The 23,577-nt window shown below is 35.9% G+C and overlaps 1 protein-coding gene across 3 annotated transcripts in view; it reads right to left on the bottom strand.

Moving 5' to 3' along the window:
• Window positions 1-1,253: 1,253 nt before the first annotated feature.
• The window catches only part of LOC149804531 (E3 ubiquitin-protein ligase UBR2-like), a 214,651-nt gene continuing 192,327 nt past the window's right edge, over window positions 1,254-23,577 (bottom strand). For all 3 annotated transcript variants that reach the window (XM_089941199.1, XM_089941180.1, XM_089941188.1), the window contains 3 exons: window positions 16,850-17,020; window positions 15,871-15,972; window positions 1,254-11,942 (listed from right to left, as the gene is read on the bottom strand). In XM_089941199.1, coding sequence (XP_089797325.1) covers window positions 11,801-11,942; window positions 15,871-15,972; window positions 16,850-17,020 — 415 coding nt within the window. In that variant the 3' untranslated portion in view covers window positions 1,254-11,800. The remainder of the gene's footprint in view (window positions 11,943-15,870; window positions 15,973-16,849; window positions 17,021-23,577) is intronic.

Genomic DNA, 23,577 nt, shown 5'->3' with positions numbered 1-23,577 from the left:
CTATTGTCTCTTACCATCATTCTTAGATTCATACGTACTTCATAACTGTCATCTCCTGTCACCATTCTTAGATTTGTCTCCTGTTACCATTCTTAGATTCATATGTACTTCATAACTGTTGTCTCCTGTCACCATTCTTAGATTCATATGTACTTCATAACTGTTGTCTCCTGTCACCATTCTTAGATTCATATGTACTTCATAACTGTTGTCTCCTGTCACCATTCTTAAATTCATATGTACTTCATAACTGTCGTCTCAGGTCACCATTCTTAGATTAATATATACTTCATAACTGTTGTCTCCTGTCACCATTCTTAAATTCATATGTACTTCATAACTGTCGTCTCCTGTCACCATTCTTAGATTTGTCTCCTGTCACCATTCTTAGATTCATATATATTTCATAACTGTCGTCTCCTGTCACCATTCTTAGATTCATATGTACTTCGTCACTGTCGTCTCCTGTCGCCATTCTTAGATTTGTCTCCTGCCACCATTCTAAAATTTATATGTACTTTATAACATGTACATTGAAATAACAAATCTCCTAAAATTATCACCCTGATTTTAGTGAGAGAAAGAGAGAGATGCAGATAAACATGCCAATTTTATCATACGTTAATGTCAGAGAGAGATGCAGACCAATTTCATCATAAGTTAATGTTTGCAAATGATCTGTATTGAAGAACAATTGTACAAAAACAAAACTTTGACAAAATTTGGTATGGTTGAATTCCGCTTCTGCTTTTTGAATATGAATATTACTATTCTGAACATTAGACCCCACACTGACAACCTGAATAACCGAAAATGTACAGTAAGAATAGATCATACACAAAGCAAATAAATGATCAACCACACTTCTGTTAAAGTAGATTTGAATACTGTATGCATTTTATCTCTACATGCAAATCATATTAATGAAATTCAGCCCTGTATGCTTCAACCAGTTAAGATTTTTCAAAAATAAACTTTTAAAATTTTCAGTTAGCTAGCATATGCCTAATCTTTTTTTTATCTGTGGTGATGAGCAAATTGAAACCCCACTCTGAGTCAGCTGCTGACCAATTTTGTCTTGGCAAACAGTATAGAATGACTGACACCTGGCTTACACATGCTTGTTTGAAATTAACAGAATGCACTGAAAACAAATGCAGGTAAACAAATATTCTGCCTTTGATGAGTGCTTCACTGAAAAATTATCAAAAGACCTGCCATGAGCTTCATCTATTAAATACACAAGAATAACCTGGACAACAAGGTAAATTTTAATGACATTTTTCTGAAAAGCTTTCATGTGGATGGAGAGATCCATAAGAAATCATGAACAGAAAGTTTATCAAATTTATTTTGAAATCATGGACAGAATGTTTATCAACTTTATATAATTTTACTTCTAGTTACATTTCTGTACCTTCCATTAACAATTCCAACAGCTAAGTAGTCTCTGGAACTGTTACTGTAAATAGTCTCCAGAATTAAAACATTGTACATGAATATAAATTACATCCCAGACAAACACATCAGAGAGGGATGTATCCCAATCAGATAATCCATATTCAAGTTGTCCTTTACATAAAAGACACCTACTTTACATGGACAGAAAACAATCCTTTATAAAATGGATTTATTATTGTCAAAGACTTTTAATTGTGAAGATTTTTCAACATTAATTGTTATTGTCCACCAATTAATTTTTTTATTCAACTGAAATTAGTGCCAAAAAAAATGTCATCCTAGGAGCTCATATAAAATAGCTCCTTTCACAGTTAACTGACATATCTATTATTTGGAAAAAAACAGACTGCAAAAAATATGGTTTATTGTAAAACACAAACTGCAGATTCCAGATTTGGACCAAAATTTTACTTTGAGATTTTAATGAAAGAACATTGTTTTCGTGGTGGTATTCAATAAACAATTGTACATGAAATTACATGATTTTAATGAAAGAGGGGAAAAGATGAAAAATGTTTCAACATTCCAACATCTATGGGAAAATAACACAAAGCAATGATTTTTTCTTCAATACCAAATAAAGGGTCTTCAAATAAACCTACAATTAAAAACTGAAATAAAGTTAAAATTACAATGAAATTTTCATATTTAATGTTCACTCCTGGAACTTGATTAATGTGAATATCATAGAAATGAAATGTTTAGTCATTATTGTGAGAGAAAAAGGCAAACAGCAAAAATTTGCAATTACAGTATATACTTGCTTATAAGAACAGTCTAACTGCAAACTGCACAGACCCCGATCTGCCACTGCATAATGCGCTGCCAGATCTGGGTCAGTGTAGTTTGTTTGGAGTAATCAGTAGAACAAACAATGTAACCCTAATCCGCAGGTACATTATGTGACGGCAGATCAGGATCTTTGTAGTTTGCAGTTTGACTCGACTTATAAACGAGTACATATAGTACTGGTAACAATAATTTACTAACTCCACTTTTGTGCAGTTTGCTAACATAGAGTTTTTTTAAAATCGCACCCCCTATACATCACAGATTGAGCTCAAATCTTGAATGCAATAACTGAAAAGAAAGAAAGAAAAGAAAATGCTTAAAATTTTAGTTTGACAAATTAATAACATATGACAACTATTGTAATCTAAATGTTCCCAACAATTAAACTAAATATAATGCTGATGTAAGACAACCATAATTATTATATGCTCATTTTTTTTTCTCTGTTAACTTTAGTCAGAATTGTTTAGTATTTTATGATATTGCACACCTTCATATTGCATTCACGTGCATAAAGGAACTACTTTCTGTTGAAAACAATGGCTGCAGATGCCAGCACTTTTAACAAATCATGTACACTTGTGTAGTAGGCGCTTTATGTTTTGGTTGATTAAATTTGTTTATGAATGAAGTAAAGCTTATGTTTCATGGACTGCCACATACCAGCTGCTTTGGCACATTTCGTGTCAACTTTTTTGATACAATGTTTCGGATTTATGCTAGCTATACAGCAGATGCAAGAAATTGTCCTTACAAATAACATACAATTGACAAGGCATAAACTGTCTTCTTTAGCTGGTAATAAAAATGGCAAAGAAAATATACTTACAGTTTTACATTCTGAATTTCCTCAAAATGTACTTTCTTAGTTCTGCAAATCTGAATTACATGAGCCATGTCATAGGTTCTCAACCATGGTTACACATTTCGAAATTGTACTGTAATTTCAAATAGAAGTGCAATTATATCCTCCTTACTGCACTCAAAATGAAATAAGCATTAAATTCCATAGCGTCTTTTTGATAATTGCAATTCATATTTTCCCCACATTATGATTTCAAACATTCAATGACAGAAACAGAAACACATTTGCAGATGTCAACACACTTCTCCCTCGCTTTTTCAATCCGGTGTATTTCATGTTGAATTGTCACATATAAATCCAGTCCATAATCACGAAATTTTGTAGAATCGAAAAAAATACCAAAATCTAATCATTCCAGATCAAATGGAAAAGTTGTTGCAATGTGCATTCATTCACAATATGAGTCCAAATTTCAATTTTAACTAGACACACCAGTTTCGTTCAAAAGTTATGTTGAGCGCACGACTACAAAGTTCAAACTTATCTGGGAAGAGCTATGTGTGTAGTAATAATGTTGTTGTGTTATGATGAATCTGCGCTTGTGTATGTAGTTTGGAATATGGCATACAGTCAGTTCCTTTGTTTCTTTTACTGTATTTTGCTAATATAATTAAGCATTAGGTAGAATAAGAAAATGAGCATATAATAAAAAGGTTACTGCATTTGTATGGGAAAATATGAACTTGTTCTGTCGGATGGATATACTGCACTCCCAAGGTCGTGCAGTATTTACATCCGAAAAACTCGTTCATATTTTCCCATACAAATGCAGTTACCTATAATTACAGTTTCAATCTGCAAAATTCACCGCATAAGAAAATGTCCTATAAATTTAGCCAATTGCAGCATAAACAAATATGAGCTAAAAGAACATCTACCTGCCTATACAAACATGACATGGGACATTTTTCTGATTTTTGTATCACTAATTTGGCATAATCAGCAAACGTATTATTGTTGTTAGGGATTTAACACCATTTCTCAGTGTAAGTTAGGTTATATATGGCAGCCATTATAACTGGCAGATGAAGAATAAAGGAGACCCCATAAAAACTACCGACCCATGGAAAGCTACTGGCAGCTTTGTCACATACACACCACTGGCTAAGCCCAGGACTTGAACCTGTGTGGGCAAAGGTGAGATGGCAGTGATCAGTAAAGGCAAGCACTTTAGTCCACTCAGCCACCATTTATTATTCTGAGAAGTCTTATGAACTGAGTGGGATAACTAACCAACAATGGTAATGGCATTACGAGGCATACTGTAACAAGCTGGCTGGCATCATATGTTCTAACAGAGTCGAAGAGAATACCATCTATCATGCAAGTAAAAAAAAAAAAAGTATATAATTAGGCATCAAATAACAGCATCAGAGTCAAAACAGAATACAGCAAGATAAACAAGTATTTAAAAAAAAAAGGATTTATTCCAATTTATCATATAACTGTAAAAGTCAACTAAAGAAGGTAGGGTAATTGTGAGTTGGCTGTACGCTATTTCTAGAGTTGATTCTTCTAACATTTTGGTAAACAGTAAAAAAATAACAAAACTAATTCTGCTCAGGGACATTACTCAGTAAAATCAATGGAGCACGTAAAGTATGTAACAGTGAATTTATTTGCTTCCACAATGAATATGCCCATCAAATTTCACAAAACTGGACATGGAACTGTGCTTAACTTAATCATGATTCTATGGCAATAATCCATTAGAAGTGTGATTTATGTGCTTTAGACTCTTCAGTGCTTCACTGGCAATTCAACAATGATCAAAAATGGTACTACTGGTACTCTAAAAGTTATGTATTATATAATAAAAGACTCCCTGGTTTATATATCCAAAAATGTCATATATTAGCTCTTCAGACCTTTCAAATTTTACAAACTCTGAATGCTGTGAAATCACTTTTATTATTAAGGCATGTTTTTTTGATGTATTAATGTTTTACAGAGATTAAAACACTCAACCTAATTTATGTCAACAGTTGTTAGAGGATAATACAAAATTAAAAAGGTATATCAAATGCAAAACTTCAGTTCTTCAGTGAACCATTAATAAACCTGTTCAAATATTGAAAAGACCCCATTATTTCCTTGACTTATATGCATGCTAGGAATCTGCTTATTAAACATTGATAAATACTCAAATCTGAATGTTGCAATCACAGATCATTGCAAATGATTATATTAAATTACAACTTGCCATTACATCTTTAAATACAGTTAAATTACATTTCTCTGATATGGGAGAAAAAAAAATACAAAACAAATTTTCATTCCAGCTCAAAATCAGTGACACATGTACAATTTTTTTTTCTTCTGTCAATTATAACAAACACTAAAATATTCAAACACACATACATTAACATTATTTTAAATATTTATTGATATAGTATATTATTAAAGTTGCACAAATATTTTGCAATTAAACAGAATCTGCACAAAATGATTATAGGTGCAAATATTGCCCAAATTATGTTATCATACAAATTGTAGCTATTATTTGTATATTAACCTGATGTATTTTCATTTAACTCGATTAGTAAAACTAGGCCAAAATGGCCCAATTGAGCATTGAAGATCTAGGGTAAATTATTTACACGAATTCATTATACAGAGGTCATACTTTACACAAATCCATTAGAGGTCAAACTACCATGGTAATATGGAAGGATGAGGTACAGCTGTTAATGAGCAAGTCTACAAAAAAAAGGCAGCAATGTAAACTGAAATAGATCATAAATTGAAATCTGACAAAATTTACAGCATAAAAAACAGGTCAAACAGACATATTTTGGGTCAAGATGTACAGTTCAAGTAAAAATGCATTATACAAAAGACGATCTTTTATCTTTTCGGCTGACCTGATCAGATTTGCTAAGCCAAAGGCATGAAACAAGGAATGTAAGTTGCAATAATCTAATTCTTGAGGGTAGTCAATAAGTATTTATAAATGAGGTTTCATTTTTTTATATTAAAATAATCTTACTAAACTGACCGCTCCAGTGGCCTAGTGGTTAGAGCGTCTGCCTCGGATGCAGGAGGTCATGGGTTTGATTCAAAGACTTATAAAAATGGTACTAACAGCTGCCTTGCTTGGTGCTCAGCATTAAGAGGTTAGTGTTAGGACTGGTCAGCCTGGTGTCAGAATAATGTGAATGGGTGGGACATCATGCGGCACGTTGTCCCAGTGCTAGATATCACTATAAACTACCACAATGAAGACATCGCAGTGATATGACTGAAAAATTGTTAAAGCTACGTTAAAAAATCCAAATTACTTACTCACTCACTCTTACTAAACTGAAACCAAATCATATATTTTTTTTATCTGATATTATCTGTCTCTGACATAAAATGAAAATATTTACAGTATTATATAAAAAAATATTAACTGTCATTATTGACTACAACTTCAACTTATTAATACATGTCCAGGTACACAAGGATATCTTTAAATATTATTTGTAAATATTTAAATAATAGTCATCAGGATTGTAAAGCATTTGTTATTTAGATAGTGACATTTCAGACCAAGTGGGCTTCAGTAATTCTCTTTGTGAAAATTACAAATGTAACAATTACATGCATAGGATCTGAAGCTGAACTTTATCATTATATACATGCAGGTCATCATTAAAGTAACTTAATCTGTGTCACATACAGGTCACCATTACAGTAACTTGATCTGTGTCACATACAGGTCATCAATACAGTAACTTGATCTATGTCACATACAGGTCACCATTACAGTAACTTGATCTCTGTCACATACAGGTCATCATTAAAGTAACTTAATCTGTGTCACATACAGGTCACCATTACAGTAACTTGATCTGTGTCACATACAGGTCATCATTACAGTAACTTGATCTGTGTCACATACAGGTCACCATTACAGTAACTTGATCTGTGTCACATACAGGTCACCATTACAGTAACTTAATCAGTGTCACATGCAGGTCATCATTACAGTAACTTAATCTGTGTCACATACAGGTCATCATTACAGTAACTTGATCTGTGTCACATACAGGTCATCATTACAGTAACTTGATCTGTGTCACATACAGGTCATCATTACAGTAACTTGATCTGTGTCACATACAGGTCACCATTACAGTAACTTAATCAGTGTCACATGCAGGTCATCATTACAGTAACTTAATCTGTGTCATATACAGGTTATCATTACAGTAATTTGATCTGTGTCACATACAGGTCATCATTACAGTAACTTGATCTGTGTCACATACAGGTCATCATTACAGTAACTTGATTTGTGTTGCACACAGGTCATCATTACAGTAACATAATCTGTGTTGCATACAGGTTATCATTACAGTATCTTGATATGTGTCACATGCAGGTCATCATTACAGTAACTTGATCTGTGTCACATACAGGTCATCATTACAGTAACCTGATTTGTGTTGCACACAGGTCATCATTACAGTAACTAATCTGTGTTGCATACAGGTTATCATTACAGTAACTTTATATGTTGCATACAGGTCATCACTACTTGATCTGTGTTCTTACATACAGGTCATCACTACAGTAAGTTGATCTGTGTGCTTGTATCATATACAGGTCATCACCACAGTAACTTGATCTGTGTCGCATACAGGTCATCATTACAGTAACTTGATCTGTGTGCTTGTATCACATGCAGATCATCATTAAAGTAACTTGATCTGTGTGCTTGTATCGCATATACCACATGTCATCGCTACAGTAATTTGATCTGTGGGCTTGTATTGTATACAGATCACTGCTACAGTAACTTGATCTGTGTGTTTGTATCATATACAGGTCATCACTACAGTAACTTGATCTGTGTGCTTGTAGCATATACAGGTCATCACTACAGTAACTTGATATGTGTGCTTGTATCATACACAGGTCATCATTAAAGTAACTTGATCTGTGTGCTTGTATTGCATCAAATTCAATAATAGAAGGATATCAAGTCTCACAAGACCTGAAGGTCTGTGTGTGATCTGATGTCCTACTATCAAACAAGAATTAATACAAGCACTGAGATTAAGTTACTGTACTGATGATGTGCTTATTGCTCAACAATTCAAAATAAAAAGACAAGTTTTTATTTTTTGTTCTTTTACTCTTCATTTACTCATGGTGTATATTCAATACATCTACCTGCATTGTACAATGGATCTAAGTACAGCATAACTGTCGTAGACTCTTTATGTGAATGACCTTGGGTTATGTCATCCTTGACAGCTAGGAATCTAAATATAGTGTAACTGTAATAGTCCCTTTATGTGACTGTTGTCAGTTGATGTCATCCTTGACATCTAGGAATCTAAATATAGCATAACTGTAACAGTACCCTCATGTGACTGTTGACAGTACCTTCATGTGACTGTTGTCATCCTTGACAGCTTGGAATGATCTAGATATAGTGTAACTGAAGTAGTCCATTTATGTGACTTGTCAAGTGATGTCATCCTTGACATCTAGGAATCTAAATATAGCATAACTGTAATAGTACCTTCATGTGACTGGTGTCAGGTGATGTCATCCTTGACATCTAGGAATCTAAATATAGTGTAACTGTAATAGTACCTTCATGTGACTGTCAGGTGATGTCATCCTTGGCAGTTAGGAATCTAAATATAGCATAACTGAAGTAGTTATTTATGTGACTGTTGTCAGGTGATTTCATCCCTGAAAGTGAGGAATCTAAATCTGTATCAACTGCAGACCTGAGACAAGATTTAATATTGACCTTGGGAAAGGCAGACTTTATCAAGAGTTGTATAATAATGGGTACATAATACATCTGACTCAAGGTTTAATACTGACCTTGGGAAAGGCAGACTTTATCAAGAATTGTATAATAACGGGTACATAATACATCTGACTCCAGGTTTAATATTGACCTTGGGAAAGGCTGACTTGATCAAGAATTGTATAATAATGGGTACATAATACATTTGACTCAAGGTTTAATAATGACCTTGGGAAAGGCTGGCTTGATCAAGAATTGTATAATAATGGGTACATAATATGTTTGACTCAAGGTTTAATATTGACCTTGGGAAAGGCAGACTTTATCAAGAATTGTATAATAATGGGTACATAATACGTTTGACTCAAGGTTTAATATTGACCTTGGGAAAGGCAGACTATCAAGAATTGTATAATAATGGGTACATAATACATATACAAACACGTACTCAACATTTATAGTCATATGAATGCTATCAGTGCAAAGGTTTTATTGCGTGTCCTATGGCATAAAATACAAAACAAAACAACATTATACAAAATGGATGGTCATATCAACATGTAGGTCTCACTACAAGTCTGTTTACTAGGTCTAATTAGTCCTAAATGAACACGGTACTGATCTGACATCCAATTTGGCTACCATAGCAGCCATCTTGAAACTAATCTCCTTTTATTCCATCTTTTATATTCTTTCCTTTTTCTAAATTTTTCAATCCATTAGAAAAATCCAGAGAACAAATTAAATTTACTTTTATCAAAGTTCTTATCCTTTTAAAAATATAATTACTTAATCCTTTTCCAACAGTATTGTTTTTATAATGATCATTTTTAAAATATTCTCATCATTTCTCATTTGTCACTTTATAAACAAAATCAGTAAAACAAACTTTTTGTCCTCCTAAGAAAAGACATGTTTCTATGGAAGAGAGACAGAGATGGGTGTACAGATATATAGTAAATGGACATCATGTACACATCTGCTAGGTATGACTATATATGTTTTTTGGTAGCAATGTATGACAAGGCACTCTCCTACAAAATTCGCAAGTGCATCTGTGGATGACTTCCCTGGGTCCTACATAGGTTGTATTGGAATAGTTCTAAACAGAGCAAATCAAAAATACATTCCATTTGCAAACTTACCTAATGAAGATTTTCAGTAATATGAATTAGGAACAAAATAAATACTTTGTTTTTCAATCATTTGCAAATAAGACATTTTTCAAAAAGTTTTACTCCCTCCACGAATATAAATTTGATGATAAATAATGCCACTGACGCCATATTTGTATATATACCGCTTCATGCTGTAAAATAGTAATGATGTTATGTCATGTAAGGGGAGATAATTCTGCACCTTCTCTGCAAGATTGATTACATTAATTTGCTGTCACATCTCTCTGCTATTCTGGTGGCATACCAATCTTCTCTGACAACTTTAACCAACTGGTCATTATCTGACAATACTGAGATTTGAGGGAAAAATCCCAAGTGTAGATTTTGAAATATTGTTTTATGTTCAGTTTTCTTCACATCCACATACCGCTGATTGAAGATAATTTTGTAAATTTTTATACTTTTAATGATTATACTTAACAGACGTCTTTTTTTTTAAAACTCGGTGAAAGGTTTGTTCAGTTTTATATAGTATGTTTATGTTTACTCCTCTTACATGAGTTATCGCAGTGACCATCGCTTGAGTTTTAGAAAATATGGCATGTACAAGAGGAATTCATTCCCTCCTCAATTTAAATGAGATGTTATTCTTTTATTAAATATTAAATTTCAATATTCTATTCTGAATACAGAGCCATGCTGACAGCAACATGGACAAAGTTGTTTAGACCTGCCAATATGTGTCAACGAAATTAGGTCTGAATGTGGTGAATTAGGTAAGATTGCTGTTTAACATGTATGATATTCAATGCAATAAATGTAGACGCCTTTGTAAGAGAACATCCCATTTTTTGGTAAAACTGTAAAATATTTCCTTAATGAATGTATGATTATTGATCCCAGAAATTGCCTTGTGTCTGGGAAACAGATGCTTAGTTTCACCCAGAACATTTTTCTTTTCTTGGAACTTACTACTGTGCACATCTCCTGTCTCATTACAACTTGATGGGTTGTATCCTGAGTACGTCTCATCTCTCATTAATACTTGATGGGTTAAATTAGTTAAAAGAATTAATCTTACATATCTTGTATTCAACATTATCATAAAGTGGCAATCTCTCCACAAAGACAATGGGCACTAACTCTTCTAAATTATGCAAATTGGGGAACATTGTTTATCAAAAGTGTGTACATATCATGATGAAGACCATCTACACAAATTTATTAAAATGATTTCTTTGGTGTACAGTACAGATTTTCCATCAGATATCGTACGTGGGAAAAAAAGATGACAGCTGAAGATTATGCAAAAAAAATAAAGTTTGCATAAATAGTCAAAAAGCAATCAATCCATTTTCACCCAAAATAGTTTGAAAGGTCAAGTAGTCATTTTGGTTTGAAATGAAACCATAAAAGGTTTGACACCTCAAATGTTGATATATTTCAATCGATGACTCTGAACTTTTCATACATGTATTCTTGAGAAATTAAAGCCAAATTACGATGAAAAATCCAGAAACTCTACAGGCTACTCTACAAGATTTTTTTCACTATGAAACAATCTACATCAACACTGTGAGCTTTTAATATTCCACATGTGCTCAGAAAAGAAAATGATTTCAAACATGACAGGGATCATACAGTTGTATAAATTATGCAATGGACAACACAGATCTGGAAACAGAGACTAAAATAAGATACAATCCAAGGTCGGATGAACACAGAGCAGTATTCATACATCTGACCTAAAGTATCTGCATATTACTAGACAATCTGTCCTTCAATGGTATCTAGAAGAGATAAGAATCAAAGATGTTGCCAGTCTATAGTCAGCAAGTTAGCGTTTGATTCTAAGTTGTGGGCCACTGTCTCCGGTATTGCATGAGTCATCCAGAGTCGCTGTAGGTTCCTGTAGCCCTCTGTACACAAGTGGAGTGGGTTTCCTCTCCTGAGAAGAAGAAGAAGAATGATTATCTACTCAAGGTTATTACTATTTATTTAAAAAATGTTCATTCATTAAGAAAGGACAATTTTGGGTAAATTAGATTTCTACATGAATTATTACCCAATCACATTAACATTAGGAAAATTTTCAGCAAAGTCAAAGACAGAGGCTTAAACTGGGACGAATTGAACTTCATCCAGACCCAAGAACAAATCCATTTGGGGAACAAGGTGATATCAAACAAGGCCTGGATAGGTCATCAATTAAGAGTTTAATGCTGTTTTTCATGTTACAAACTGTCAGTTGCTGAATCACACAGCAAATAATGGCCAAAGGGGATTCAGACAAGTAATTCCACCAATGGTAGTCAATTTAAGGTTTTGAACATTTCACAGCATGGTCTTCATATTTATCTAAGTGGCAAAGATATTCTGAGCAGAAGCTCAATATTCAAAGCAAATAATGTGTTGTTTCGTTGGATATAAAAAGGACTCTTAAGATCTGATGGGTTCAATATGATTTGGCTGATTCATTATTGTTCAGACTCATGAGTAACCAATTTTGATTTCTTACCTCTGAAACCTATTTTCATGCTCATTAACAGGTTTTGCTAACTACAGAGGCTCCTTAAAAATAAAATGAAGACTATTGGTAACTGGTTATAGTGATTGAGGTCTAAAAGTCATACTAAGTAAGATATTGATCCTCACAATCATGATGGGGGAAAGGATGGATCTGTCCCCCTCCCATTGTAGCTATCAGGGGTGACATCAAACATCGCAGACTAGGGGTCCAAGTGTCATGATCTTAGACTCCAATCCACAAAATTCCTGTATCCATGAATACCTATGGACCTATTTTCATGTGTATCCATTAAACTATGGACTTATTTTCATTTGTATCCATTTACCTATGGACTTATTTTCATTTGTATCCATTTACCTATGGACTTATTTTCATTTGTATCCATTTACCTATGGGCTTATTTTCATGTGTCTCCATTAAGCTATGGACTTATTTTCATTTGTATCCATTTACCTATGGACTTATTTTCATTTGTAAGAAGGTCAAGGTGCTGTGGCAATGTTTTTCTTGGTGGATTTTGAGTTTAGAAGCTCTGAGACTGGGGTCTACACAAGAGATCTTAGACTTTGAGAGATTTAAATCATTTTGATATCCGGTCAGCCTTCCTCTTTTAGAGATTTGAATCAATTTGGTGTCTGGTCATCCCCCTGTTCAACTGGCAATTGAGTGAATTTCAATTGCTTCATTTGAATGGTAGTTAATTCAGCTTGCATACCTAGAAAAACAAAATGCTGAGACAGGACAAAATCCAATCTTTTCCCAGTGCAAAGGTGGGAAGGTTGGTTGTTCCTATCCTGAACTAGAACAGAACTTACCAACAGTTTTGCATTATATCATCCAAGTACACCAACATTATCATGGAGGCAGATGTCCTTAAATGGGATATGATGCAGTTAAATGTCTGTGTGACGGCCCAAGAGCTGAAGCTGAGGCCAAACCAAAGGGTGCAGAATTTGTATATTGTCTCATGGCAGCCAAAGAAAAGGATGTCAGGACACTATGCACGTTACACATGTCAAGACTGATTGCACATGTCAAGACTGCACATATGTCAAGACTGATTGCACATGTCAAGACTGACTGCACATATCAGGACTGATTGCACATGTCAAGACTGATTGCACGTCAAGACTGAATGCACATCAAGACTGATTGCACACGTTAAAACTGATTGCATATGTCAAGACTGATTGCACATGTCAAGACTGATTGCACATATCAAGACTGATTGCATATTCAATTTTGAAGTCTGGGACAGTAGAAGACTGAGCCAGCTCAGATCTATAACTGGTCTCAATTTCCTTTTGGCTTTTGTGCCCAGAAAAAATATGGTATAAAAGCACAGGTAGCCAAGCTTCTGGACTACCTCCACTGCCTGCTTTATTATCAAAAACTCTCCTCTGGCAAAACATCTGCCTTTGTGACATCACTTGGGACCTCTGTCATGAAGAGGGATGCTGAAAGAAGTGGGGATAAATGAGATTATGAGCCCTTGAAAATGACTTGGATCACCCAACTGTTCACTGTAAAGAGGTTGATCCAAGTCTGCCAAAATAGAAGTCTGGGATTAATTGGAGGGGCACTGGCAGGAGAGAGGGATGGTCAGTCACATTATCCTGACACCAGGCCGACCAATCCTAACACTAACCTCTTAATGCTGAGCGCCAAGTGAGGCAGCTGTTTGTACCATTTTTGAAAGTCTCTGGTATGACTTGGCTGGGGATCAAACCCACAACCTACTGCATCCAAGGCAGATGCTCTAACCACTAGGCCACTGGAGCGGTCTCACTGCAATGTACACAAGTCTAAATGCTATGAATGATGAGGGAAGACCAAATACACATTGTATATACAAAATTACTTACAAGTTTGAAACAGGGAACATCTATTATTAGAAGTATAAGAAACCACAGTGCTTACAGCATAACTCCTGAAAAAAAGCTCAAGAATGAAGCCAATATGTACAACTCAGTGGATGATAAAACAGCAAAACATGACCGTTAATAATTTCATCAAAAAGTTTATAAAAAATTATGTTTACCTGCAGTATACCCACACAGAAACTTACTAAACCAGCAAAAATAATTGCTGGATGGCTTGCAACAGTGACCCTGACCTCTGCTTCCCAAAATCAAAAGGCTTCTTTCTTACCCAACATGTAAGTCATCCACAAACTTGGGTAAAACATGGTTGAGAACGGATTTTTTTTCCAGAAACATTTTTCTTCATGAAGTTACAGTGACCCTAACCTTTGACTATTTGGCCTGTTACTGATATGTTTCTTCCTAACCCCAATCACAAAGTTTGGTCCCAGTCTATGTTGAAGAACTAATGTTATTGTGGTGAAACCATTTTTGTTCTTTCAATCACAGTGGCTTTGATCCAAGCCATCCACAACGTTTGATTCAGGTATTTGATGCAGAACTAATTATATTGTGCAGAAACCATTTTCTGTCAGTGACCTTGACCTCATACACTAAAGTCACATGCTTCTTTCTTGCCCCAAGTGCAACTCATCCACAATATCTGGTCAATCTCTGTGATACAGAACTAACATTTTGCTTCTTTCAGTCACAGTGACCTTGACTGGGAACACCAAATTCAAAAGGCTTCTAACCCCATGTGCAAACCATCCACAAAGTCTGGTGCAGGTCTTTTATGTATGTGTATTATTTGGGTTAAAAGCATGTCAGCACAATACTGGCTATATGGTGCCAATTAAAATCTGGGTTCTAAAAATAGAAATATAAAAAACAAGCATAACATCATAAGCAAAATAAACACTTCCAAACAACCAAAACATGAAGTGTTACAAAATAAAAGAAAAAGCTTACAGATTTTAAGTCTGTGAAAGGCACTAAAAAAGCTGAAGATACAAAACCTAAAATTATAAAATTACAGGGTAAAATTCTTTGCTATGTAACCACATTCTCACTCAAATATCTACAGGCTGGAAGTCAATACACTCGACAAGAATGCACCCTGCTCTAGTTTGGCCATTCTATATCAGGGATGTCACTCCAAAGATGGACCCATGTTAAGAGGTTTGTTTGTGGGATAACATTCAGTCTGTGATGTAGAACTTACATTAGTGAGCAGAAACCATTTTCTTCTGTCAACATTACCTTGACCTTTGAATCTCTTACCCTGTAATCAATACGCTTCTTCATTATCCCAAGTGAAAACCATTTACACAGTTGGCAATAACTCTAAGTTATTGTGCAGACAGACATATATGGATGGGGGTGTACAGACAACATAGCATTGCAGGCGTATAATTGCAGAAGCTGTAAGTGATGAAAAATAAAGTTCAACACAAGGAATCTGACATGCTGGATCAGTATACCTGAGACCCTGATCTGTTTCACCATAGACATCTAGATATGGTGGAGGGACAAAGCAGCCTCTGGTTTTTCCGGCCAGCAGGAGAATCTGGCATTCACGTACCCTGCAAACAAAAGAACATACAGGCCATGATGTCTCTGGTACCTGACAACTGATGCAATTAACTACAACAGAAATATCATATGTTCAACATCAATCCACATGGCTTAACATTCACTGCATTATACCTGTTCATATGTACAGAATCACGCTGACACTAAACCAACATGGCCAGTTTTAAAATTTAGTAGACATCTTTTATTTTGAGAAAATAGGATGTGTAGGATATTAAAACTCTAGAGGTGACAGACAAGGCATTTTACAATAAATCACACAGGTGAAAGGAGTTATCCTTTTATTTAAATAATGCATGTATATTCAGGCTTCTAACAAGAATGAAATAAGATAAATACATAGATACACTTACCAGACAGTAAACAGTGTGTTTGTGTGTGTATGCATGAATATATGCATGTCATAGTGTTTTATGGCACATCAGTACCAAGTGACTAAGTAACTCCCAAAAAATATTTAAGTTCAAACAATGTATAAAAAAATTGGACACTTCCAACTTGACCATATACACACACACACACACACACACACACACACACATATATATATATATATATAAACAAATAAAAGCAATACACAAAATCAATAAAGCATACAGTTTCTTCAAGCATTTCACATCAATATACTTCTGTCGCACAAAAAATAAATCTAGACACTTGACAATGTTCCACTGTCACTGGACACTGACAGAGTATGCATTCGAGTTTATGAGGTAGGTATGAATATTTGTGTCTGACACATGATAGTCTGTATATAAGGAGTACTATTCACAGAGATAGAGTGGTAAAGAGACATAGAAACACAAGAAGATGTATAGTTTCCATTCGTGAATATAACGAAACATCAAAGAAACAAAAGATATATACCTTAGAAATACTCCTGACCCAGCTCCACAAAGGTAAGCATGTTCTGTTGCTGCCCCCATTGTGACCCCCATGAATTCTGTTTGGCAGCAGTAGCTTTGAGAACATAACATCTTACCACACACTAAACACATTGTTGGGGCCCTACTGTCATCACCGTCTGACTTAGGGCACCTAACGGGAAAAAAGAAAGAAAAACTAAGCATATTGACAAAAATCAGTTGAAGAGATAGTGTTACCAAGTGGTTGAACCTGTGGACTCAGGATTGAAAGGTTATGCTTTCGAGTCCAATCATGTCCATACTATTGTGTTACAGTCCATACTGTTGTGTTACAGTCCATATTGTTGTATTACAGTCGATACGATTGTGTTACAGTCCATACTGTTGTGTTACACAGCCAAACAGATAACCTCCTTGCTTTAGTTGCATCTGCAGTAAACTGGCATCAGCATTTCCCATCTGCTGGAAGATTAACATGCAGTTGAGTGGCATACCTAGTTAGAATATTTTAATTTCTTTCCTATGAAAACTGAATAGCCTCACCCCATGAAAGAGACTTGAAGGTAATCATAGTGATACTGCCCAAATTGGCAAGTTTCTGGTGGACAAATATTTGGGTTGGAAGAACTGATCCTTGTTAAAGATATAAGTTGAAAATAACACTTGACATTTTTAACCATCAATAAAATACCAACATTTTTAATTTCTATCTTATTCCTGCAACTTTCTAATGAAAATATTGAAGTAACTAAAATGGTAATACTTACCTAATCATAATACATCCAATAATCCAGCTCTCCCATGCTAACAAGTGTCTGCCTAATAAGGTCAAAACAGGTAAGAGTAATCTCCTCTTGAACAGAGGGACTAGTGACCAAATATCGGTAATGGTCTTCCAGTGATGTAACTGCAGGAAGAGCTTGGAAGGGTGTATCAGTACTCTCATTAGTATGTAAAAATAAAAAATATTTTACTCTAAATAATAGCTTTTTTTTTCAAAACCTTAACCAATCCTATAAGATAAGGCATTGGAGTTAGTGCTTGGTTTATGCATGGAACAAAATGGAAAAAACTTGCACATCCAGATCAAGCAGAACAATCCAAATCATTGCAATGCAGCTTAATAACCTGGAAAAGTATCCTGTTATGCTGCATGTAGAGGCCCACTGGGTAAAACTGAGCCTTCTGGGATTAAAAGTCTTTAATGTAAAAGCAAGAATAAGCCTCTTATCTCCAATCAAGCCCTGGCTGATGTCAGTTAAGGAACTATGCCTCTTACCTCCATATCAAGGCCTGGCTGATGTCAGTTAAGGAACTATGCCTCGTATCTTCATATCAAGGCTTGGCTGATGTCAGTTAAGGAACTATGCCTCTTACCTTCATATCAAGGCCTGGCTGATGTCAGTTAAGGAACTATGCCTCTTACCTCCATATCAAGGCTGTTATTGGATTAGTTCCCTAATCTGTTATTGAATTAGTTCCTTAATCTGTTATTGAATTAGTTCCCTAATCTGTTATTGGATTAGTTCCCTAATCTGTTATTGGATTAGTTCCCTAATCTGTTATTGGATTAGTTCCTTAATCTGTTATTGAATTAGTTCTGTTATTGGATTAGTTCCTTAATCTGTTATTGGATTAGTTCCTTAATCTGTTATTGGATTAGTTCCTTAATCTGTTATTGGATTAGTTCCCTAATCTGTTATTGGATTAGTTCCTTAATCTGTTATTGGATTAGTTCCTTAATCTGTTATTGGATTAGTTCCTTAATCTGTTATTGGATTAGTTCCCTAATCTGTTATTGGATTAGTTCCTTAATCTGTTATTGGATTAGTTCCCTAATCTGTTATTGGATTAGTTCCTTAATCTGTTATTGGATTAGTTCCTTAATCTGTTATTGGATTAGTTCCTTAATCTGTTATTGGATTAGTTCCCTAATCTGTTATTGGATTAGTTCCTTAATCTGTTATTGGATTAGTTCCTTAATCTGTTATTGGATTAGTTCCTTAGTCTGTTATTAGATTAGTCAATTGTATGATCATCAGATAACCCATTATATCATTACAACAAAACCTGAGTGGAAATAATGTCTTTCCTTGTCTGAGTGGTATAGGCAAGCAAGATTTCCACTTCTACTCAGCTCAGTTTATTTTGAGTACCACATCGGAGCCCTGATGGATTCCTGTAGATGCTCTTGATGACAGCGTTTCATGACAAAGGAATGGTTCTCTATGGGTGGCAGCCTGGTCCTGACAACTATAGTAGGGCTCATCAGATGTGAAACTGAACAATGGTGGCAAACTGCAGATACTATCAGCTGATGATCAAGACAGAGTACGTGTCTTCTTTAGCTAGATTGACCAAGAAGCATGCCTTTATTGATAAGTGAGTCATACAGGCTCTACCACTGGTTTGAAGGGTGTCTTATTCAACCATGCCAGATTCCATTTTTGACAATGGAACAAAGCCTTTAGCTAAGGCAAGTAAAAATTTGCAAGAAGGATGGAGATGTCTTTTCTTCCTCCCATCTATATCAGAATGTGTCTGAAAACATCAAAAAGTTGCCTGGATGCTTGGTTATTCCTTCCGATCTAAATAATGACAGTCAGATAATAGTCAGACAGCACTCACTCAGACTGAGGACAACTGGTGGCACTGATGACAGTTATGCAAGCGCCTTTGTTGACCATGTGGTCCAGCAGTTGATCCTCCAGTAGTACAAACCTTTTGTGAACTGGGTGAGGTCCTCCCACTACCTCATATAATCTGCAAATACTGAACCTGACAGGCAAAAATTTCAGCCACCACTAAAAGACAGAATGGTGATTTGTGGGCCCTTGAGGACTAATGGCAGAGGGTCAAAGGGCCAAAGGGTTCACTTCCACATTCAGGAGACCTGATAATCAAAAAAGATTTCCAAGCTAAAATGGTTAAGTTATCAATCTTCAAAGGGGTTGGGGTGGGGGTAGAAACAACTAGGGTGAACCCAAAAGTACATTCCAGACGGAAACAAACTCTAAACCAAAGAGTGTTTGGACCCCATTCCAAGATGGATGAATTAGGACTCACGGTACTAATTCAGTTCCAATAATACACCTATGCAAACACCATGATATTAAAAATTCAATAACTTTAAATTTCTGAGTGCTCATGATCAAATCTATATATATCAGTATAGATGAAACCTGGGTGACAACTTCTGTGTAGAGAAAAGGATATGAGCTGTGGCATTTTCTGGACCAAAATGTGTTTGAAACATCTGCTTTCAATTCCACACCAGTGTCAGATGCTAATTTCAGTAATGAGTGTTCCAAACTTAATAATGTTAAAGGACTGAAATTCCATCAATAAAAAAATGTTTTTATTTTTTTCACTGAAAAGATTCTTTTTCTAAAAAAATAACTTCCATTATCAACCAATCCTGGCGAGCCAAATCCATATATACTCTATTTTATGTACACCCATTTCCAGACTGGTTCCCATTTTTCCATACAATTAGTACCATGTGTCCAGCACTGGGATTAAATGAGATAAAAATGTGGCATGATGAAGCAAGAGCAAAACAAAGTTGCCACAAATGGATGTTCAGCCATTGCTCTTGTCATGGAAGGTCTCCTTTCTGAATGGTGATAGGGACCAATCTCTGGCATCCATGATGAACTTGGATGTCCAAAGGTGTTGGCTGAGAAAGTGAAAATTCAGAACAAAACCTGGACTAAGATTCCACAGAAGTGGTTTAGAAACTTGACCGCCTGTTTCATAAGAAAAGTGTACATTCTAGTAAGAACCATGGATTGTTTCCCATTCTGTGGTGAAAAGTGAATACTCCCCTTCCACTCACCCCCCCCCCCAAAGTTGGATATCTTCAAAAGGGTAACACAGGTGTGGCATCATTTTCTGGAAGAAGGTTGCTGTTATGAGGATTTGGATCAAAACCCTTTGTTCCTTTCCATTATTATGTTCTGGGTTGCTGGACCAGTGTATGGTGTGTCACATTGGTGTTCTGTTTTCTGGCAATCTCTATCTGGCCATAAACCTGGTGGCTAGATGTGCCTCCAGAAGGTCCATGATGGGTATTGGGTGTCTGGGATTCTGGACTTGCCACTGCTGGCAGCAGGATGCAGTGGAGCTAGGATCGATGATGGATCTGTCCAGTGCCAGTCTGTGATGATTCCAGGAGTGCTGCATTAGACAGAAAGGCACACAGAATCTGATGCTAGTTATTCTGGACTTCTGCGACCGAGTCAGGACTGGTCAAAGCATGAGTAAGTTTTGGACAGTGTTGTGATACCTTGCCTGGGTTTACTGGGAAGACATTGCCATATTCAGTCCTGGTAGAAGATGGTGTCAGTTGATGCTGATTTCTGGAGAATATGTCTGGTACTGGGTATGGAAGGAATGATCACCAGAGTCAATAATGGGGTATATATATAAGGTAATTTAATTGCAGGTGAGTTGCCTAGTAATCTGTACCATGACTAAATCCTCTAGTTGTGGCACTGTGTAATGTACCAGGACAAAAGATCACTGTATCCAATCTTAGTGCTAGATGGTGTAAGTTGCAGCTATGCCAGGCTTCAAACAGGGTTTGTGGCCAGCTGACTTCTGATACCCAAGTCCATCACTATCAATGGAATGATCACCAATGTCAGTACCAAGGTCTACATGACTATGGTGACAGGCAATATCTGAGTGTTAAACCAGGACTCAGTATGCATGACTATGGTGACAGACAATGTTTGAGTGTTAAACCAGGACTCAGTATGCATGACTATGGTGACAGGCAATATTTGAGTGTTAAACCAGGACTCAGTATACATGACTATGGTGACAGGCAATATCTGAGTGTTAAACCAGGACTCGGTATGCATGACTATGGTGACAGGCAATATTTGAGTGTTAAACCAGGACTTAGTATACATGACTAGGGTGACAGGCAATATCTCAGTGTTAAACCAGGACTCAGTATACACGACTATGGTGACAGGCAATATTTGAGTGTTAAACCTGGACTCAGTATACATGACTATGGCAACAGGCAATATCTGAATGTTAAACCAGGACTCAGTATACATAACTATGGTAGCAGGCAATATCTGAGTGTTAAACCAGGACTTGGTATACTGGAAAAATCGATCACCATACCCAAACCTTGAGGCTAGATTGAAGCTGTTCTAGAGTTGGCATGGTCACAGTTGGTCAGTGTCTGGTGACCATGCCCAGTACTGGCTATCCATGAAAGATTAACATAACCATAACTGGTGTTTGCCTGTGCTATGGTTACTAGTAGTATACTGGCATCAGAGTATCATGTTGGTAAGGGCCCAATACTTGGTGCCACAAAGTTCTGTTTTGTTTACAGTTATGTGGGTAAATGTGGGGTTTGGTGCTGTGTGACTAGCTCAAGCTGGCCTGGATTGCCAAATTGTCTTCTGAATGGGTGAGGTGTCATTTTACAGGGATTCAGACAAATGGAAGATGTAGATGGAAGAAGTGTCCACATTTACTTGATTATGTGTTTCTTGGCTCTCTCATTTGCCTGAGTTAATTGTCTGAATGTGATGGTTGCCCATACAGCCTCCAACCAGCGTGAGAATGGCCTAAATAGCACCCCATACAATTTATACATACAGGGTGAAAGTTGTTGTTGTTGTTGTTGTAGGGCTTAATGCCATTTTGCAGCACGTGATAGGCTATACATGGCAGCCAGTATTAATGGTGGAGGAAGAACCCAGGAAATCCCTGGAAAGAACCACCGACCCTCGAGAAGCTACTGGCAAGCTTTCTCACATATCCACATTGGCCGAATCCGAGACTTGAACCCACGCAGAGGTGAGATGACAGTGATCCGTAACGGAGAGTGCTTTATACCACTTGGCCACTCTGGGCCCCCAGGGTGATAGTTATTGGCCAGCTCGAACTATCTGCACCCCATTTAACTGACTAATGTAAACATCAATAACCTAGAGATGGCATACACAGGTGAAAACCAATGAAGTATTATATTAACTTATTGTGAAAGGAATAATATAAATAAAGATAAATGCACAAAGAAATTTAGAATAATTACTTAACAGAATTCATGGATAAGATCGAGTAATGAGTTTAACTTTAAGTACATCAGACCTTATGGCGGGCAATTAAGTTGAAACTGACAAGCTATTTAAATGACAAAGCTAGACGCTAAGAACAAAATATTATTCTACAATCAAATTAAGGGAAAAGATAGACCCGAAAAATGTCTGAGTATACTTCCCAGAAGTGAGAATACTTTAAAGAATCACTCACCTGATGAAAAGGCACATATCAATTAGGTATTTTGTGAGGCCCTCCCACCCCCTCATAAAAAGGAATGCTTCCAATCATAAGCTGATGGATTAATTGACAATTTATGGGATTTGGGCTCCAATCCTTCTATCCAAGGGGATACCACTCTTGTCAAGCAGATATGTTTTAACACACCTTTTTGCTAAAAGAAGGTTAAGATGTGACTGGTCTTTTTTTTAACTTACAGGAGCTGGATTTGAGAGGTAGTGGATGTTTTCCTAAAGTTTTAAGACTGGGTAACTTTTCTGAAGAAGAAATCATTCAATTTGCAGTTCAAAATAGACACACTATTTACATTCAAGGTCTCCTGCTAACAAAACACAAATTCATATTTAGTAATTTTATATAAATCGCAAAATTATCAAGTGGTCCAGGATTGAAACAAATGCCGTAATAAAGAGGAGC

The sequence above is a fragment of the Sinohyriopsis cumingii genome, chromosome 2 (genome assembly GCF_028554795.1).
Source record: "Sinohyriopsis cumingii isolate HCF-2022 chromosome 2, ASM2855479v2, whole genome shotgun sequence".
Taxonomy (NCBI): Eukaryota; Metazoa; Mollusca; class Bivalvia; order Unionida; family Unionidae; genus Sinohyriopsis; species Sinohyriopsis cumingii.
Note: the sequence above shows the minus strand (reverse complement) of the source record. Positions and strands in the feature narration are given on the sequence as shown.